Source organism: Neophocaena asiaeorientalis, unplaced genomic scaffold (genome assembly GCF_003031525.2).
Source record: "Neophocaena asiaeorientalis asiaeorientalis breed wild unplaced genomic scaffold, Neophocaena_asiaeorientalis_V1.1 scaffold597, whole genome shotgun sequence".
In the NCBI taxonomy this organism is placed as follows: Eukaryota; Metazoa; Chordata; class Mammalia; order Artiodactyla; family Phocoenidae; genus Neophocaena; species Neophocaena asiaeorientalis.
Window position 1 is genome coordinate 52,900 of NW_020172664.1, and position 20,682 is coordinate 73,581.

The 20,682-nt window shown below is 41.1% G+C and overlaps 1 protein-coding gene across 1 annotated transcript in view; it reads right to left on the bottom strand.

Moving 5' to 3' along the window:
* TBC1D12 (TBC1 domain family member 12) overlaps window positions 1-19,596 on the bottom strand; it is a gene marked incomplete at its 3' end in the record, with an annotated part of 71,335 nt that extends 51,739 nt beyond the window's left edge. The window contains 2 exon segments of the mRNA XM_024739543.1: window positions 18,678-18,944; window positions 18,946-19,596. Coding sequence (XP_024595311.1) covers window positions 18,678-18,944; window positions 18,946-19,520 — 842 coding nt within the window.
* Window positions 19,597-20,682: the final 1,086 nt, after the last annotated feature.

Sequence of the window (20,682 nt, forward strand, 5' to 3'; positions counted from 1 at the left end):
ACTACGAACCTGCAGCCTGCAAAAAGGAGACCCCAAACACAGTAAGACAAGCAAAATGAGAAGACAGAAAAACACACAGCAGATGAAGGAGCAAGATAAAAATCCACCAGCCCTAACAAATGAAGAGGAAATAGGCAGTAAACCTGAAAAAGAATTCAGAATAATAATAGTGAAGATGACCCAAAATCTTGAAAATAGAATAGAGAAAATGCAAGAAACATTTAACAAGGACCTAGAAGAACTAAAGATGAAACAAGCAATGATGAACAACACAATAAAACCAATAAAGATGTTTAAAAAATTACAAAAAAAGTCAATCGATGGACACACCACTGTAAAACAATTATACTCCAATAAAGATGTTTAAAAAAAATAGTCAATCAATGTAATTCACCATCTTAACAGTCTAAAGAAGAAAAAACACATGATCCTATCAACTTATGCATTTAATAATACCCTAAATCCATTCTTGATTAAAATAAATAAACAGAAAACTAGGACTAGAAGTTCTCTGGCCTAGTTAAGGGCATCTACAAAAATAACCTACAGCCAACATCATACTTAAATGTGAAAGACCAAATGTGTTGAAGATTGGAAACAAGGTAAGAATGTTTGCTCTCATCACTCCCCTCAAAATCATAATGAAAATCCTAGCCAGTACAGTAAGGGAAGAAAAATAATTGTTTCAGATTGGAAAGGGAAAAATTAAATTTTTGCTATTTGCAGACAACACTATTGTCTACATAATCAATCCCATGGAATCCACAGAAAAGCTCCCAGAGATAGAACTAAGTTTACCAGGGTTACAGGGTATAAGGCAAACAAAAATCAGTCGTATTTCTATATAGTACTAGCAGTGAATAATTAGAAACTGAAATTTTAAAAAATATATTATTTACAACAGCTCCAAAAAATATTAAATATTTAGATATGAATCTAAGAAAACATGAGCAGGATGTGTATGCTGAAAGCTACAAAACTCTGATAAAGGACATTTAAAAAGACCAAAATTATAAACAGAGAAATATACTGTGTTCCAGGTATGGAAGATTCAACACAGTAAAGATGTTAATTCTCCCCAAGTTAATTAACAAAGATTATCTGTAAATATAGATAAGCTGATTCTAAAATTGATGTAGCAAGGCAAAGGAAGTAGAATAGCCAAAACGATTTTGAAAATTTATCTAGTTGTCATTTTCTGCATTAGAATGTGAGCTCTACGAAGTTGCCACTGCATTAGACTGTGAGCTCTGTGTTCACCATTGTATCCTAGTGCTGTGCTTGCACACATTAATGAAAGTCTGCTAATTTGGGGGCTACAGAGAAAAAAAGAACTGCTGTCCTCAAATTAGCTGTCTTATCCCTTTATGGCTGCTATAACAACAACAACAAAAAAAAACATAGATTTGGTGGTTTATAAACAAAAGAAACTTCTTTCTCACAGTTATGGAGGCTGGGGAAGTTTAAGATCAAGGCGCTGGCAGATTCAGTGTCTGCTAAGAGATGGCTTCCTGGTTCACAGACTGTAGTTTTTTCGCTGTGTCCTCACATGGCAGAAGGCACAAGAGAGCTCTCTGGGCCTCTTTTATAAGGGCACTAATCCCATTCATGAGGTCTCCACACTCATGACCTAAGCACCTGCCAAAGGCTCCACCTCCAAATAGTATCACACTGGGGATCAGGTTTCAACATATGAATTTTAGGGGGGACACAAACATTCAGTCTATAACACTAGTCTAATGGAAGAGTGCAGTCTGGGGAGCTATTATTTCCATGAAGCTTTCTCCCCATAAGCCATTTCTTCTATAAATCATTCTCTCCTTATACTTTTCACTTTCTATCTTAAATAGTGATCTGAATGCTACTTTTAAACTATAAGTGCATTAAGAAGAGGATTTGTATAACTTTCACAGTACCCCACATATAAGGTATTTAAACACTCAGTAAATTTTTATTTTTTAAACTAACACAATAAAAATTGGCTGTCTTTATTTTGGCATACAGTCCTACAAGTTTTACCACATGTATAGATTTGTGTAACTACCACCACAGTCGAGTTAATGAACACTTGGATCACCCCGAAAAAACTCCATCATGTTACCTCTTTGTCGTTACCCCTCCCTCCACTGGCAACCTCTGTAAAGCACTGAAATGAGCCGGAAGATGGACTTACAAGCCAGGTTCAGTGCCAGAGGAATAAATATTGCTTCCGTCATCTCACGCTCCCTGCTAGTATCAACATCGTAAGCATTTATGTTTGCAATGTGATCATCACTGGCTTTACCAGAAAGGCTTTATTCTAGCTCCTTCTTTTCCTGCTATACAGTCTGTGCTCAAATATGCTTGTTGAATGAACAAGGGAGGATTCAGACAAAGAGAAAATTAGAGGAGGAGAATGACATATATCTCATTCTGGCTAGAATAAACTTCAAAGCACAAGCAGAAAAGAATAGAGCATTTCATTTCTTGCCCCCAAATCCTTAAACCTCTCTAATATCTATGGAAAAGTTTTAATTTTTTATCCTAGCATTAAAGACTCGTTATAATTTGGACCCAAATTATTTTTCCAACATTATTTCCTACTACCCTTTTTACAACTAGGAGAAATACATGTGGCTTTAGCATACCTGCAACCCACTCCCCACTTCGACAGTGCCTTTGCCCCAATCCTGACTGAAGCAGTAGCCCAAAGTGGCCATATTTGCATCTCATGGTCTTGACCCTCAGTCAGTACTGATTAAATTGGACTGCTGATAAAACATGGACAAATTCATATGTAGGCTGAGACAATCAGATTCCCAGGATTTTTAAACAGAAGACTTAGAGATCAAGTCAAATGACGGTAAATGCTTGAACTGATAAATCATGTACAGTTGGGACAGCTGTATAGGGCTTTTGCAGGTAGAAACCATGCACTAAACAGCCTAGAGGCAGAAAAGAGATGAGAAAAACCAAGCATCCCCCGAAAGGCAGAGAAACCATTATTCCAGGTACTCTGCAGCCCGGGTATACTTTATTTTCTATCTTCAGAATGTACACAAGATGCCTACTACACGCCTACAATAAATCCTCCTTCACTTAAGGTAGCTTAAGTTGGCTTCTGTTCCTTAAAACTAATTAACTCTAACATATTAACCAAACTGTACTCTTTTTCACACATTCCCTGCTTTCTTGCCTCTATGCTCTGGATAGCCACATATACATCTTACCTTTTATAGTAAAAACTAAGTTGGTAACACATACTTAGAACTGTAATATACCAAATTTAAAACATTTCTAATATGGGGATATATGTATACATATAGCTGACTCACTTTGTTATACAACAATGTAAAGCAATTATACTCCAATAATGATGTTAAAAAAACCCAAAACATTTCTACTTTTGTGCATCAAATGACACTATCAAGAAAGTATAAAGACAAGCCATAGAATAGGAGAAAATACATAATTTGTTTCACTAATTAGACAAGCAAAAGAAAATATTTTACTTCACAAGTAGAAAAAGTATACTTCAAAACTGTCAATGGCATTAAGGCAATACTTATAAAGTTCAACATTTCTTTTACATTATAACATTGCCGGTTACAGATGCTGTATTATGGATTTTCCCACAACCTATATAAGTCAGTCCTTTAAATATGGACTGTTTTGCAAACACCCTGTTAAAAAGAGTTGTAGTCTTCACCAAAATTGATACAGCTGTGCCTACTCAAAGATGACCAAATTCAACGGTGACAGACCGCCAAGTCACTGACTTTATTTAATCCTTCAGAAGAGTACCAGAGGTGAAATCATTTATGCTTGTTTACACTAACCTCAACTATTTACACATTATGTGTCTAAATAATTTGCCTGGGCATGAATCTATTACATCTAGAATATTAGAGTACTTACTATAGTTAACATACAAGTGAACTTGCTTAGTTGGCTTCCTAATGTATTTCAGCTACAACTCCCCTTCAACGTTCAATTCTTCAGTCCTATCTTACGTTGGCCCAGCTGATTTCTCTCCTACAGAAACATCCCTCAGAGAAAGGTACCAAAAATACTTTGAGAAATGATACTATTACTTCCAAAGTGATCACTCCAAAGGTTCCAATCATTTGAGTATATAAGTTCTTGCACTTTTTAAAAAGTTTTTAATCCAATAAATCTTTGTGTTCCTATATATGGCTCCATATATATGGTTCATATATATGGCTCTATGTCTCTTTGCAAAGACAAAAGAGCAAAAAAGACGTTTCATATCTGCAGAGAGTTTGCATCTTAGTAGAAAAGACACATACATACAAGTAATTATGGAAGTCTCAATACTTTGTCTTTACCTCACTCAATCCTCAAAAATGGGTGATGGGTATACTTCCTCCATCCACTTTTATGAAGCAATGTATAGAACTTGTGCATTGGACATACAGACTTGATTTTACCACTTTATTCTCTCAGGGTTTTCCCTGAAATCGTTTCCCTTCTGCTCCACAACAACTACAAACTACTAGGTATAAAATAAATAAGATACAAGTATGTAGGGTACAGTACAGGGAATATAGCCAATATTAATAACTTTATTTATTTTTTATAAATTTATTTATTTATATATCTATTTTTGGCTGCGTTGGGTCCTGGTTGCTGCGTGTGGGCTTTCTTTAGTTGTGGCGAGAGGGGGCTACTCTTCCTTGCGGTGCGCGGGCTTCTCATTGCGGTGGCTTCTCTTGTTGCGGAGCATGGGCTCTAGGCGCACGGGCTTCAGTAGTTGTGGCACACGGGCTCAGTAGTTGTGGCTCGCGGGCTCTAGAGCTCAGGCTCAGTAGTTGTGGCGCATGGGCTTAGTTACTCCGCGGCATGTGGGATCTTCCCGGACCAGGGCTTGAACCCGTGTCTCCTGCATTGGCAGGTGGATTCTTAACCACTGCACCACCAGCGAAGCCCTATAGTAACTTTAAATGGAGTACAATCTATGTTGTACACCTGAAATTAGTATAATACTGTAAATCAACTATGCTTGAATTTAGGCGGGGGGGAAACTGGCCTAACAACTATTCTGGCTCTTTTCTCCCCTCATCAAATTCCTTACAAAACATGGTAGACATAATTTTTCACATCACCCTCCATTTTCGTATCATCCCACTTCCCTCAGAAACAAAAATCAGATTCAAAGTTTACCTTCATTAAAGCTTCACAAAAAAGCTACTGGTCTAAGCATATGTCACTGAATCTGTTAGCTACCCCTTCTGACAGGGACTGAATTTAATGTAGTTTACATGAATAATCTGGATATCACACTTTAATAAAGAGCCTGACAAGTACAGGTAAACTACCACAAATGTATCCAAGCCCCAGTTTCTCAAGTCCCAAAACATCTGCTACACTGCTACAAGAGTCACTGTTCTAAAATGCAATCCTAAGCATGTTGCCCTTGTTTTAAAAACCCATCGAACGGTCCTATGGACTGCCAACTCTCACAGAATCTATTCAAAATGCTTAGTTCTGTCACATAAACTCCCTCATAATTTAGACCCAACCTTTGTGCCTCGGTTTTTGACACTCTACCTCACCTGCCCTACGGTGAGGTCATACTAATAAGTCTCTACAGTTCCAAAAGTGCTGTGCTATTTCATGTATAATTCTGCCTATGCTGTTGTATGCCTGTACTGGCTTCACCCTCATTCCAATCCAAACCCTCCTCATTGGTATTAAAAAAACAACAAAAAACCAAGCATTTATGTCTCATCTACTGTGAAGAGTTCCCTAACATCTCATCCCAAAGTTAATCACTCCTTCTTCAGTGCTGCTAATGTACCTTTGCATTTTCTTTTATAACACTAATCAGGTAATATGGTAAGTACTGATTTATATGACTCTCCCATCTTAAGTTTGTTAATAAAATATTTTTAATCTAATTTCCTTAATGTCTCATATATATATATATATACACACACATATATATGTATTAAAAATGGGGCTCAGTAGCATCTGTTGAAAGAATAAATGGTAAGAAAATCATAAACTAGCTCATAAGAATTGTATATGCTTAGCTGAGAGGATCCAAAAACAAAAAAAAGATTCAGTAGCAATCTTATGAATTGTAATTATGTAAAAGAACTGACTTGTTCTTTGTGGCTTTAAAGGGCAAATTAGGACCAGGAACATTACAAAGAGATACACTGTGCTATGACATAAAGAACCTTCTAACAATTAATACCCTCAATAGGCTGCATTGAGGAAATTGAGCTCCTTGTTAGTGAAAAAATTGAAGCAGAGGCTAAACCACATCTATTAGGTGCCTAAACTCTCTAAAGAGGCAAACACTTAGCGCTAGGGTTGTTGTTATTTTTGTTTTGTTGACATTTTGCTCCTCTGACCACCTAGAAGTACTTCCTGAATTGAAGGTATACATGATAGAACCTATCTTCTCCTGACCAAGGTAACTGTCTTTTTTTCCACTGGGTGTTATGACGTTTCCATCAAATGGACAACTAAATCAAAAGATTTTGGTGGTCTCATACAAGAGCAAAACAATCTTACCTCCTCATTAAAATGCATAGCTAGTTATTATTTTAATCAAGAACATTTTATAGTGGTTACCTTCTAAAATTTTTTCTTCATGCAGTATAATTCTCAGTTATTTTATTAGTATAACCAATTTTGAAAGTTAATCCCTGTCCTAGTACTGTATTCTCGACAGCATTAATGTGCTTCTGGAAGTATATCACAAAGATGGACATCACCCTCTAGTTATATGTGCAGTTATTGTGCTGGTTACCCTATATAATAATTGTCTATCAAAAGCTTTATATTTTAAAAAATTATTTATTTATTTATTTTTTGCGGTACGCGGGCCTCTCACTGTTGTGGCCTCTCCCGTTGCGGAGCACAGACTCCGAACGCGCAAGGCTCAGCGGCCATGGCTCACGGGCCTAGCCGCTCCGCGGCATGTGGGATCTTCCCGGAGCGGGGCACGAACCCGTGTCCCATGCCTCGGCAGGCGGACTCTCAACCACTGCACCACCAGGGAAGCCCCAAAAGCTTTATTTTATTAGTCTTTAGATAACAAATTTTAGTGCTCAACACCCAATTAAGAATCACAACAAACCTTCTGTTTTCCAAACAACACCCAACCCCCACTGGTACTAATTTTAGGTAGTACCAATGAAGTTAAAAAGTCAATTCAGCAGGGGTGGGGTGAGGAGTGTCAAGGACCATGTAAGCAAAAAAGCAACTTAAATTTTATCACTTTTCAAAAACACAGAAACTACTTATTCAATTGAGACCTTTTACCGATTTAAAACTTTAATAACTTACTTCAAAACTTAAATTTCTACACAATATATCTTCCTGATAATGAACAATTTTCTTCTCATGGGTGAGAGATTTAAATTGTTTACTAGATTTACCATGGTGCTTGTAGGAGAAGTTTGCCTTTTAGCACTTGAACTCAAGTAAGAATACATTCTGTAAAATTGTATATTGCATTTATCTTACACTTTGATACATGCACTTTTTAATACATGAATCTATCATACTAACAACCTAAACTTTTAAAGTCTAAATTAAACCTGATATACACAACCTGTCATTAAAAAATATTTCTGTTGCAGGATATAACCTGTTAAGAAGCCATGAGGGGATGGGGATACTAGGGAAGTTAAGAAGAAGAGGCACAGCAGCTATCTTTAAGAAGTTGCCAGAAACATCCACAAGACATTGAAGTAAGCAGAATAGAAAAATAAATATGTAAATAATCTGTGCCAATACTCTGAAGCCCACAGGCCAAAGTACAGAGCTAACTTCCAGCTAACATTTATTCTCTCCAGAAATTTTTCTCTATACAAACCTCTTCAAACTCATTCTCTAACAGTCTCTCTCTAACAGAACCTCCACACCCTCCCAATTTTATCTTCTTTCTTACCACCTTAACTGGAATAGTATAGAAACAAAGTATTTATCTTTAGTTTTATTTTATATTCCCTGTCCTGCTTTTAGAAAGCAGGTAATATGAGCATTTTATGTTTTTCTAATAATGACAACAAAAACCAATAAACTGTTATAGTCTTTGAATAACTTTTCCCTGGGACAGCACAGAAAAGTATTTCCCGTCCTAGACTAGAAAATGACTACAAACAGTCTAGATGAAAACCAGATTTGGAAATTCTAAATAATGCCCAGGGTATGACGGGGAGTTGTATATTACAGTATTGGGGAAAATATGAGAACACAGCACAGAATTTGATTTCAAAACTATCATGTTCAGTTCCAAACTTAAAATGTTTTAATCTGTGTGAGGTTAGAGACGGGCAGAAGGAAATATTTTTTAACCAAGAAATGTATCCCAAAGTAAAATTCATATTAAAAAGAAACTGAAAAGCAAAATTCAAAGGTAAATTAAACGCATTACCAAGTTTACTCTCAAACTAGCTCTAAGTAGGAACGTAACTTATAGCTTGGTTTCCTAGGTAAACTTCTCTTAATTGCAGGAAAGAGCCTGCTGAAAACCCAGACAGTCACATGGTTTTTCATCTCTTTCTTGTTCTGGCCACAGAAATAAGAAGTGCAAGAAAGGCTGAAGCAGCAAATTCTGGAGGGGAATAAGCCATGTACAACATGCAGGAGTTTTTCTTAAAGGCATGGAGAAGAATTACAACTACCCAGCAGGAAGACAGGAAATTAATACCCTTTTTGATAAACTATAAATAAGGAGAAGTAAAGTTATGACTCCATGTTGAAGAGACCTGAGTAAGGTTTTGTGAGTTAAAGTTTTTCACAGAACATGTAAGCATGGCTATCTAAACTACATAAAATGAAAGCAAAAGACCTTTCCCACTAATAAAGAGGAAACTAAGATTTAATTAGGTAGAGACAGTTTCTTAACCTAGTGAAAGTTAGCAAAATACTTCTACATTTGTTTTTTAAAAATTATTAATTAATTAATTTTTTGGCTGTGTTGGGTCTTCGTTTCTGTGCGAGGGCTTTCTCTAGTTGCGGCAAGCGGGGGCCACTCTTCATCGCGGTGCGCGGGCCTTTCACTGTCACGGCCTCTCTTGTTGCAGGGCACAGGCTCCAGACGTGCAGGCTCAGTAGTTGTGGCTCACGGGCCTAGTTGCTCTGTGGCGTGTGGGATCCTCCTAGACCAGGACTCGAACCCATGTCCCCTGCACTGGCACGCAGATTCTCAACCACTGCGCCACCAAGGAAGCCCCTACATTTGTTTTTATACCTGTTCTCTACTTTATCTCTATTTATACTCACCAATTACATAGTACCTAAACATGACCCAATTTTAAATCAATACAGCAATCTAAACTATAAATGTTATGTTGTACCTTCTTTCAGTTATTACCTGAGGAGACCTGCCTATCGATAATTTCAGCTGACACCTGAACAACGCAGGGACTACGGGGACCTACCTTCCACACAGACAAAAATCCCAGTATAATTTTACAGTCTGCCCTCCTTACCTGTGGTTCTGCATCCAGGGATTCAATTAACAGAAGACGGTGTAGGACTGTAGTATTTACTATTGAAAAAAATCCACATATAAGTGGACCCACGCAGTTCAAACCCCTGTTTTTCAAGGGTCAAATGTATTTCATTAATTCTAGTGTGGGAACCACCTGCATCAGAATCACTTGAGAATCTCTGTTAAATACGTGGATTCGTACGAGGCCCCACCCAAGACCTACTAAATCTAAAAGGGGACTCAAGGAATGTGCATTCTTAACTCCCCACAGCCCCACACCACAGGTGATTTTAAGCACTAACGTTTAATGATTACCGTCCTAGGGTCTAAGCAACTAGCAACCACCACTCCCTGGGGACAACGTTTAGTGTAGCTAACAGGGTTCCTAGGAATAAATAAGCCACCTCAGAAAGGATTGGCTTTCCCTTTCTGAATAATACATTCATAGATGGGTAACAGCTGTATCATCTCAAAATCTCCAAATGTCTTCACTTTTCCTCAAAGCTTTCCTACCACAAAATACTAAGTATGAAATGTATGAGTAAGCCAAGTTAAACATTTCATGAATTTAAACTTACAAGGTTGTTTCTGCCTGTCGTAAAAGTTCCTTAAAACAATAAAAGATGCAAACATTTTAATCTTTCTCAACATTCCCTCCTTTCAGTTTCTTCTCAGATCTGCTTTTTAGGCAAAGCTTCACTACTTCTGGAAATTTTATATCACTACACCAGAGTCCATTTTGACACCCATCCAATCCCAATACAAATTATTTTAAAATCTGCTACAGAAACTGTGCAATGTTTCTTCAGGGAGTACACAAAAAATTCATTCCAGTCTCTCCCTTTCTTTAAACCAGTTGATTTCAGTGATGAAGTTGGGGAAGGGACTGTGGAGGTCTTCTGTGGTATGAATAACATTTGAATCCTCACTATATACCAAATAATAAATACAAGGCGCTTAGTATATTATCTCATTTAACCCTCATGACAATCCCATGTGATAGGTATCACTATTACCCCCATTTTATGGATGAGTTGCCTAAGGTCCAGAGAGGTCAAGTAACTTGTCCATAATTGCACAGCTAGTAAGCATATTCAAAGCCAGGCAGTCCAACTCCACAACCAGCATCTTTTTTTATTTTTTCGCGGTACGCGGGCCTCTCACAGTTGTGGCCTCTCCCGTTGCGGAGCACAGGCTCCAGACGCGCAGGCTCAGCGGCCATGGCTCACGGGCTCAGCCGCTCCGCGGCATGTGGGATCCTCCCGGACCGGGGAATGAACCCATGTCCCCTGCATCGGCAGGTGGACTCTCAACCACTGCGCCACCAGGGAAGCCCACACAACCAGCATCTTTAACCACTACATTATATCCTACAGTTTGAAGATGCCACCTGCCAAAAGCAAGTCCCCTGAGTCCAACTAAGTAGGGGTTGTGGATTCTGAAGAATCCAATTTTTTTTAAAATGTGCTTTTAGGTGATTCTGAAGTACAGCAAAGGCTAGGAACAGTCCTCCCAAGTGGAACACTGGCAAACTTTGAGAAATAACTCATGGTCTGGAAGTTAAAATTCCAGTTCATTGATTAACTAGAATTTACTTATTACCCTATTCCTACTCCAAATAAATTTTAAAGAAAAAAAAATCTAGAATTTTCTAAAGAAAAAAAATGAGAGCTGCTGGTCTGTCCTCTCTGCATATGGGAAACTAAACAAAGATCATTGATGTTTAGCATGATTACTCTGAGGCAGAGTTAGACCTTTACCAAAGAAAATGTTCAAGGTAGAATTTAGAGTTGAAGGGGATATTTCTATCTCTGGCAACCTTCTCATTTTACAGATGAAAAAACATGCTGTTTTTTAAAGCATCCTCTTTAACTTGGTTCACATTTGTAGTATTTAGCCAACAAATATTTGAGGTCTACAACAGTGACTGCAAGAGAACTGTGCAATATCACAGTGTATTGGAGCTGAAAGGGACTCTGAATCTCCTAATTTCACAGATGGGTAAACTGAACTCTAGAAATTTAATGATTTGCCCAAGATCACACAATTATTTAATGGTAGAAGAAAAGACACTACCTAGGACAAAAGCCAAGTTTCTTATTTCTCAAGACAATAGTATTTTCACTACACCAAAAGCTATGTTTTTGCTCATAAACTTTTTTTTTTTTGCTATACGCGGGCCTCTCACTGTTGTGGCCACTCCCGTTGCGGAGCACAGGTTCCAGACGTGCAGGCTCAGCGGCCATGGCTCACGGGCCCAGCCGTTCCGCGGCATGTGGGATCCTCCCCGACCGGGGCACGAACCTGTGTCCCCTGCATCGGCAGGCGGACTCTCAACCACTGCGCCACCAGGGAAGCTCCATAAACTTCTTATAATTCACAGAAATCAATGTATTAGCTCCAAACCCTGGCAATCATATCTATGTCTAGTTCTGAATTTTTTTTTATTCATTAACTATCTGACTCTGGGCAAATGAGTATAAAATAAAAAAATAAACCTTACCCTTTAGGTCACAGGAATATTTCAAGAATCTAAAAAAAACCTTACAGGGTTTCCCTGGTGGCGCAGTGGTTGAGAGTCCGCCTGCCGATGCTAGGGGACACGGGTTTGTGCCCCGGTCCGGGAAGATCCTACACGCCGCGGAGAGGCTGGGCCCGTGAGCCATGGCCGCCAAGCCTGCGCATCCGGAGCCTGTGCTCCGCAATGGGAGAGGCCACAACAGTGAGAGGCCCGCGTACAGCAAAACAAAACAAAACAAACAACAAAAAAACTTATAACAAATAGGTACTGGTTGTTAAATCTAGTAAATGTTGCTCCAAATAGTCTGAACTGAAAAGTTTTAAAAACCATTGCTCTAGATCACCTGAAGAACAACTCATTACCATGTCTAACTCATTTCCAATACTAAATTAATACCATCTTACTAGGTGATGGCTAGCAAATAAAAGTTGTGACAAATGTACCACAGTTATGTGATGCTGCCAACATAGGGAACTGGGTGAGGGGTATGCCAGAATTCTCTGTAGTACTGTTGCAACATTTCTGTAAATATAAAACTATTCTTAAACAAAAAATATTTTAAAAAATGAAAAGTAAATCTCTATGCCCATTTTGAACAGTTCAGAAAATTTCTACCAAACAAGTTAACTCCAAGTTAACATTCACACAATAGCCTGCTTTGCTTATTGGGGCTTAGTGTTAAAATGTTAATTTAGTTTAGCACTTCAAAATAATATGTTTGGGGACTTCCCTGGTGGCGCAGTGGTTAAGAATCCGCCTGCCAATGCATGGGACACGGGTTCGAGCCCTGGTCTGGGAGGATCTCACATGCCGCAGAGCAGCTAAGCCCGTGCGCCACAACTACTGAGCCTGCGCGCCTAAAGCCCGTGCTCCGCAACAAGAAGCCACCGCAATGAGAAGCCCGCACACCGCAACGAAGACTAGCCCCCACTCGCCACAACTAGAGAAAGCCTGCACGCAGCAATGAAGGCCCAAAACAGTCAAAAATAAATAAAGTAATTAATTAAAAACAAAAAGCAAAATAATATGTTTGGGCGATTAAAACTACCTTAGTCCCCCAAAATTGGAGTTTCCTAGTACTTTCTAGCTAATTTATAGTCAGATGATCACATCTCTAACCATGAAGTCCTTGAACCAATGCTGGATTTCCAATTGTTTAGTATAGATATCTAGGTTTTTGCAGTTGGTTGGTTTCTTTAAGAAAATACTGGATCTGAGAGGGGAAAAAGGGTCAGAAACAGGGGAAAGATACAAAAGACTCTTCAGCCATTAGCTCCTCAATCTAATAATATCATGATGGGTAGCTTCACAACACTAAAGGACCCTTATTTTTATTCTAGAGCAACTGATTACACATTCTTTCCAGCTTTTCTAAAATTTTAAACACTGTAATTATATTAATATACAGATATTAATATATAAGTAATGTCCAAGAGAGTTTCATTAGTGAGACAAATACTTTAGCCTTTATTTTTACAATCTCTTGTAGTAACAAAAATTTCATGTTTACAGCAAGATATTTCTTCATTCTCCTTATAATCACACCACACCTGTTTTAAAGAACTGCTTGTTTTGGGGAGCTATAAAAATCTCTTAAAACTTATCAGAAGTTTGATATTTTGCCTTTTCTTTATTGAGATGTTAAAGAAGGGAGTTTTTGAGAAACTGGTCTTAAAACTGTAGTTAAACAAATAAAGGAGCCCTATCTGATGGAGTCAATGATGGCTCAGTCAGGTGAATAATGATTTCATCAACTACTGTTCACCAACTAAATTCTGAGTAGGAGAGAAAATTTTATTGTTTCTGAGAAGCTTAAATTAAGGAACATTATAACTGTTAGAAAGTTTTTATTCTCAATATCATAACAAAAAGTATATTCTCAACAATTTTCATATTGGGGAGATTGGGACTGCCTACATATGAAAAGAAATCACTAAATGAGCCTTTCTAGTCTTCCCTGTTCAGCTACTCATAATAAAAAGAGCTCCGTGAAAATAATTTTGTGCAACAATGTTTAGGAAGTTTCAGAGTCGATAATTACCGGGAAAGCTACATGAATCTCTATGTTCCAGAATCTATAAAATCAATCTATAAAGGTCTACATAGATTCCACAATCTATAAAGTCTATCTTTTCAGATAAAAGAAAAAAAACCTTCGGTATTTTCCCCCCCTACCTTAGCTATGCCGTTTTAAGCCACTGAATTCTTATGATTCATCTTGAAAATTTTGTAAAAAACTATCAACACTACCAGGAGACACAGATAGATACTTGCGTGTTTCCAAACAACAGTAACTGCCAGTGCAATCCAAACAAGCCTCAAAAGTATTAAACAGCCTTTAAAAAATTTTTATTTTATATTAGAATATAGTTGATTAACAATGTTGTGTTAGTTTCAGGTACAGCAAAGTGATTTAGTTATACACATACATGTATCTACCCTTTTTCAAATTCTTTTCCCATTTAGGTTACTACAGAATATTGAGGAGATTTCCCTATGCTAGTAGGGTCCTTCGTTATCTATTTTAAATATAGCAGTGTGTACTTGTCAATCCCAAACTCCCAATCTATTTATTTAAAAGGTTTTTAAAAATACACCTATTAAGAGTGTATTGACTTAAAGAATAAACCACTGTAGTCTGAAAACAATTAAGACATGAATTTGCTTAAAGGACACATAAAAATGGTTTAAAGCTACTTCACTTTCAAAACAGAATAATAAACAGATCCTTGAGAAACGAAGGCTAGCCTGAAAACACAAGAGATTTGCTTTTAAGCTTTCATCTTCTCACTGCTAAGTGGGTGATAGTGGCAGTAGTGGTACTCACCCAGCATTTCAAAACTTTTATAGACAGGAAAGGGCTAAGGATCTAAAGGAATGTTACTTCTAGGCCTCCCGTAATCAAGTCACCATAAACACAGAGAGATGCCCGAGTGAAGCTAGGGCAAGCCCCCAACAGGGACTGAAATAGAACTCACCTCATCTAGAAGGGAGGGCAAGCAGGAGATGATGAGAGCTGTCCCATCCTGGACCAAATGCCTTTTTCTCCTACATGGTTTCTACCCTACTCAATGAAGCCCCTGTCGATGATATGTCTTGATTGAACATATTTTTGTAGTAATAGATATGCTGCTATAAAATGGTCCCCTCTCTTTACTTGTAAAAGGTTAAAACAAACATGAAACTATTCTTTCAAACTATTTCTGTTATAATTTTTTTGCCCAGTGAAGAGAAAGAGAGGAAGTGGAAAGGAGAAGGGAATGATGGAGATAATCAGGCGGGAAGGAAAAGAGTCACAGGTAAACAGAAGTTATAATCAAATTCCTGGACTGAAAATCAGAAATCCTGGTTCCTAATCCCAGCTCTGCTATTAGCTAACTAAACTCCTCTCTTTAGACAGTGAGATTCCTCACCAAAAAATGAAGTGAGGGACGGGGCCGCACCAAGAACAGGAATACATCCTAGAACAAGGTACCCCAAAGGAAGGCCTCATCTGGGTTTCAGAATTGAGAATGACAACTGTGCACAGGAAGAAAAACCACTCTTAGGTTGTAGGGATAAGGGAAATTTCTGATTAAATCATTCTCTTCAGGGATGGACGATTTGTTCAAAACTACACTACCTAGAGAGGAGTAAAAACACAGAGTCTGTGCAAGTTTTCACTTCAACACAATCTGAATGGGATTCTTCATACTAGCACTAGGTACTGTAGATTCAGAAATGAACATCACAGTCTCTGCCTTTAAGGTGTTCAGAATCCAGTTAAGGCTTTGACTAAATGCTAAGAGAAAAATTATGCCTCTGTCTGATTCTGCTCCTTCCCAAGAATGTTAAATGAAGCAAGCAATGATGCTTAGAATCTTTTTTTTTTTTTTTTTTGCGGTACACGGGCCTCTCACCCATGTGGCCTCTCCCGCCGTGGAGCACAGGCTCCGGACGTGCAGGCTCAGTGGCCATGGCTCACAGGTCCCGCCGCTCCGCGGCATATGGGATCTTCCCGGACCGGGGCACGAACCTGCATCCCCTGCATCGGCAGGTGGACTCTCAACCACTGCGCCACCAGGGAAGCCCGATGCTTAGAATCTTGACATTCAAATCTCAAAAATGAAGCTTATAGAAATTAACTTCAGGGCTTCCCTGGTGGCACAGTGGTTGAGAGTCCGCCTGCCCATGCAGGCGACGCGGGTTCATGCCCCGGTCCGGGAAGATCCCACATGCCGCGGAGTGGCTGGGCCCGTGAGCCATGGCCGCTGAGCCTGCGCGTCTGGAGCCTGTACTCCGCTACGGGAGAGGCCACAACAGTGAGAGGCCCGCATACCGCAAAAAATAAATAACTAAATAATAAATAAATAAATACAATAAAATGCCTAAAAAAAAAAAATAAAAAAAAGAAATTAACTTCAGGGGACCTAAGTTTACTGATTTCCTACCCAGTGCTCTGCTACATGTGAAAAGTATATCATACGAATGTCAACTACCATGCTAATTAAAGTCCTATTAGTCTACAGGTTAAAGAAATTTTCTAAATTATATAAAAATTCCTGCCTACTGTCAATAATATGAAAGCCTCTTATAACAGATTTGCCTTATTATTTGAATATTGCAATACATATATAATGTATCTGTCTTCAAACTTAATCCCCACTAGCCTGCACTCCACCTCCAAGTCAGGGACCAAGCAAGTACTCTGGGTATACTGGTCGAATTAGTGCTCTCCACAGCCCCTTTCAGGTGTAAAACTGCCTGACAGGGCTTCCCTGGTGGCACAGTGGCTAAGAACCCGCCTGCCACTGCAGGGGACAAGGGTTCGAGCCCTGGTCTGGGAAGATCCCACATGCCGCGGAGCAACTAAGTCCGTGCGCCACAACTACTTAGCCTGCGCTCTACAACCCGTGAGCCACAACTACCGAAGCCTGTGCGCCTAGAGCCCGTGCTCCACAGCCAGAGAAGCCACCGCAATGAGAAGCCCATGCACCTCAACCAAGAGTAGCCCCTGCTCACGGCAACTAGAGAAAGCCCCCGCGCAGTAACAAAGACCCAACACAGCCAAAAATAAATAAATTAATTAATTAAAAAGCACTTAAGGTGTGTTAAGTTTTTTTACTTGTAACCCTGTGGAACTTTTGGGTGTTTATTGGTCATGTTTTTATGTCAGCTGTCAGGCAGTTTTATTTATTTTATTATTATTTTTGGCTGCGTTGGGTCTTCATTATGGTGTGCGGGCTTCTCATTGTGGTGGCTTCTCTTGTTGCAGAACACGGGCTCTAGGCATGCGGGCTTCAGTAGTTGTGGCACACAGGCTCAGTAGTTGTGGCTGGCGGGCTCTAGAGCGCAGACTCGGCAGCTGTGGTGCATCGGCTTCACTGCTCCGCGTCATGTGGGATTCTCCCCCGGCCAGGGCTCGAACTTGTGTCCCCTACATTGGCAGGCGGATTCCTAACCACTGCACCACCAGGAAAGCCCCCTTAAGTGCATTTAAAATATTGCCACTACAAGCTTTAAGTATATCTTTGCAATTGTAGGCACAAATACAGATCTCACTACTATATATGTTGTCCTATGAGTAACACATAATTAGGATTTCCCAATCTTGATTTAAACAACTTCATAATTTATTCGTAAATTTATACAAGCAGGAAAAATAAGTTAATAACGTAGAAAAAGGAGTAAGAAATATTAATCAGAAAACTGTGCCTGTGTGTCTACAAATATGCACACTAACTGTATAATCCTCTAAAACTTGAGTCGCATTCCTTATTTCTTTTACTTCTGGTTTTTGTCAAGATCCCTAAAAAGGGAACAAAAACACAAGAGAAAGGAGAAAGAACTTTGAAAGGGAGGGTTTTATAAGTTGGGAATACTTTCCTGTTTTCCTAGAGACTTAAAAAAAAATAAGCGTGTCAAAATGTGACCCAAAAGAAATTGCTTTTTCATTAATGTACATTAAAATGAGTATTTTCTAACGACATATTGATCCCTATCAAAGTCCCACTCTGAACCCTGCAGTGTCCAGCACCGTAATTTAATTTCAAGAATAGCAGGTCAAATCACATATACAACACCATAAAAAATTAAAAAGAAGATGCTTTAAAAAGGTAGAGGCCTATCTGGTAAAAGGAAAGAGGGATTTTTCTACATAAAGCGCCATAGTAATTTGGCTTAAAGGCCGGTATCAAATTCTAAACACCAAACTGACGGCATTTTAATAAAAGCCACTGAAACAAGCTGTTAAAGGCTATGAAACACAACCGCCTCTACTTTCAAGAATTCCCAAACTACTTGAATGGGTTTAGACTCCACGCAAATAGCTCTCCAAAATGACTTCCCTTTCTCTTTCACAACCGCACCCGTACACACGCACCGCACCGCACCGCCACCCGCCCCTAATTCTTTGTAGTACATGGGGACGAGGAAGGTGGTCTGTTTTTCCGGAAGAGGGAAAACTGTAGGTAAGGCACTAGCACGCCGGCCTGAAAACACAGAAACCAGGTGTGAATGGCAGGTAGACCGTCCAGCGGACAAGGGAACAGAAAGCCTGGCTCCCCGCGCTCACAACTTCTCCGATACACAATTCAGACCTAGTTCCTCTTCCCCCGGTGAAAAATCAAAGCTCAATCCGGACGCCAGAGAGAGCCACGCCGCTCTCCGCCAGCTCCCGGCCCGAGCCCTCCCCGAACCCCGGCGCAGTCTGCGCTGTACCTGGCGAAGAAGTCGGCGAAGCCGCCGCTCCGTCGAGCCCGGGCCGAGGTCCCCGCGGGGCCCTGCTCCGCGGCAGGCGAGGGCACCGGCGGCCCCGACGGCGGCAGGTGGTCGCGGGCGCTCTGGTGGCGGCTCACCTCGAATGTGTTCCGAGAGTTCAAGTGAACGTCGGAGAAAACGAGGCGCGACTCGGCGCCGGCGCCTCCGCTAGTCCTCTCGGCCGAGGTGACCGGCGACGCGCCCTCCTCGGGACCCTCGGGGCCGGCTAAGGCAGCAGCTCCGCAGCGGGTCCTCGAGCGGCGCGGCCCAGTCGGACGGGCTGCCCGCGCCGTCCGCGCCCTCGTTGCCAGGCCCCTCCGGGCGGAGGCGGCGGTGGCGCGGCTCCCGGCCGCCGGCGCGGGCCAGGTCGCGATAGTCTGGGCCCGGCAGAAAGCCCGAGTCCCCGTTGGTCATGCCTCCGTGTCGCGCCGCGCGGACATCCGCCGCTTCCGCGCCGCGGTGCTTGGAGCCCGCGTCCGGCGGGCAGGCGTCCGAGTGCGGGGCTGCGGAGCGCGGCAGAACGCGGGGCTGGCCGGCGGGGAGCGGACAGTAGCACAGCCCGGGCTCCAGCTGCCCCCCGGTCTCCGCGAGATAACGCTTAAGGAGCTGCTGAGGCGGCGGCGTCTCCTCCTCCTCTTCTTCCTCCTCCTGCTCCTCCGGAGTCTCCACAGCGCCGGCGCCTCCGCCAAAGCCGTCCGTGGCCCGAATCATCTTCCCGTCCAGGCCTGCGGGCTCGGGCGCCGGCACAGGGAGCAACTTGGGGTTTCTTCCCGAGCAGGTTCCGGCATCCTCCGGACCCACCATCTGGGGCCGGGTGAGCGCCACCCTAGGAGGTACGGGCTCGGTCCGGGAAGAGCCCTGAGTGCTGGGGCAGCAGCGGCTACCGCCGCACCGTTCCCAGACCCGCCCCTCCCTCCCGGGAATTCGGGCTGTTGCGGGAGGGCGGGCGCACGCCTGGGCTAGCGCACGCGCAAAAGCCAGACCGGTCAAGCCCCGACCTGGAGATTCCACGAACCATAGAGACGGTAGCTAGAGAGACCCGCTCCGTGACACTCCAACTGCCAATCTGGGATCCGGCGTCTGGATGACGGAGGCTGGTTGGCCCACGCGGAACGTGACTGTCCTTACAGAAGCACGGGTATGGCTCGCTTAGCAAAAATTCACTTGACGTACTTAATTTATGGGAGTAGAATACAGTATGTTAGATGTTAAGTCCTTCCAGCTCTAATTGGTCGCTAGTCGACTTTACACTTTTATATCCGCTGATCCATTGCCACAATTTAGGGTTTCTTCGCCTCCGGTCAAAACTCTTCCTTCTCCACTTCATCTTCCCCAATACTACCAAAGTTATCTTTCTTATCTAGGACCACGTTTCATCACATCACCCTCTCTTAAAGATTTCCATTATCACTTAAGGAGAAAGAGGAAGTAGAGTCAGGCAGAGAGGGCTACTGAAATAATTCCAGCACCCCATGAAAATGGATTAAAATGGGGTAATAAGCAATGAATGGAAATGAAGTGTAGAAATCACCAGATGTGATAATTGATCAGATATAAGGAGTGACTGAAGAGGGAGGAACCAGCCAAATTACTACAAAACTCTTGAGACTGAAACTGATGTGGTTTGAAGAAATAGGGACTTGGATTGGAAATAACTTGATTAATAGGAGAAATATATCTGGTAAAGTAAGAATATCCAGCATATAGAGTTCTAAATCTTGGGTTACGGCTTCGGTTTAGAGACGCAGATTGAAGAGTCATCTACATAATGCAACTAGGTGAGTCATGAGTAACATCATCTAGGAAGAAAGACTAAAGATGGAGGTGGGACAGAGACTCAAAGGTGTCGCTATTTCAGGATGGACAAATAAGCTGTATTGTGAGGGATTAAAGAGGCACTAGTTGTGGATAAAATGAACTGGCAAATATAGACAGCTCATTCTAGAAGTATATCAATGAAAGGACA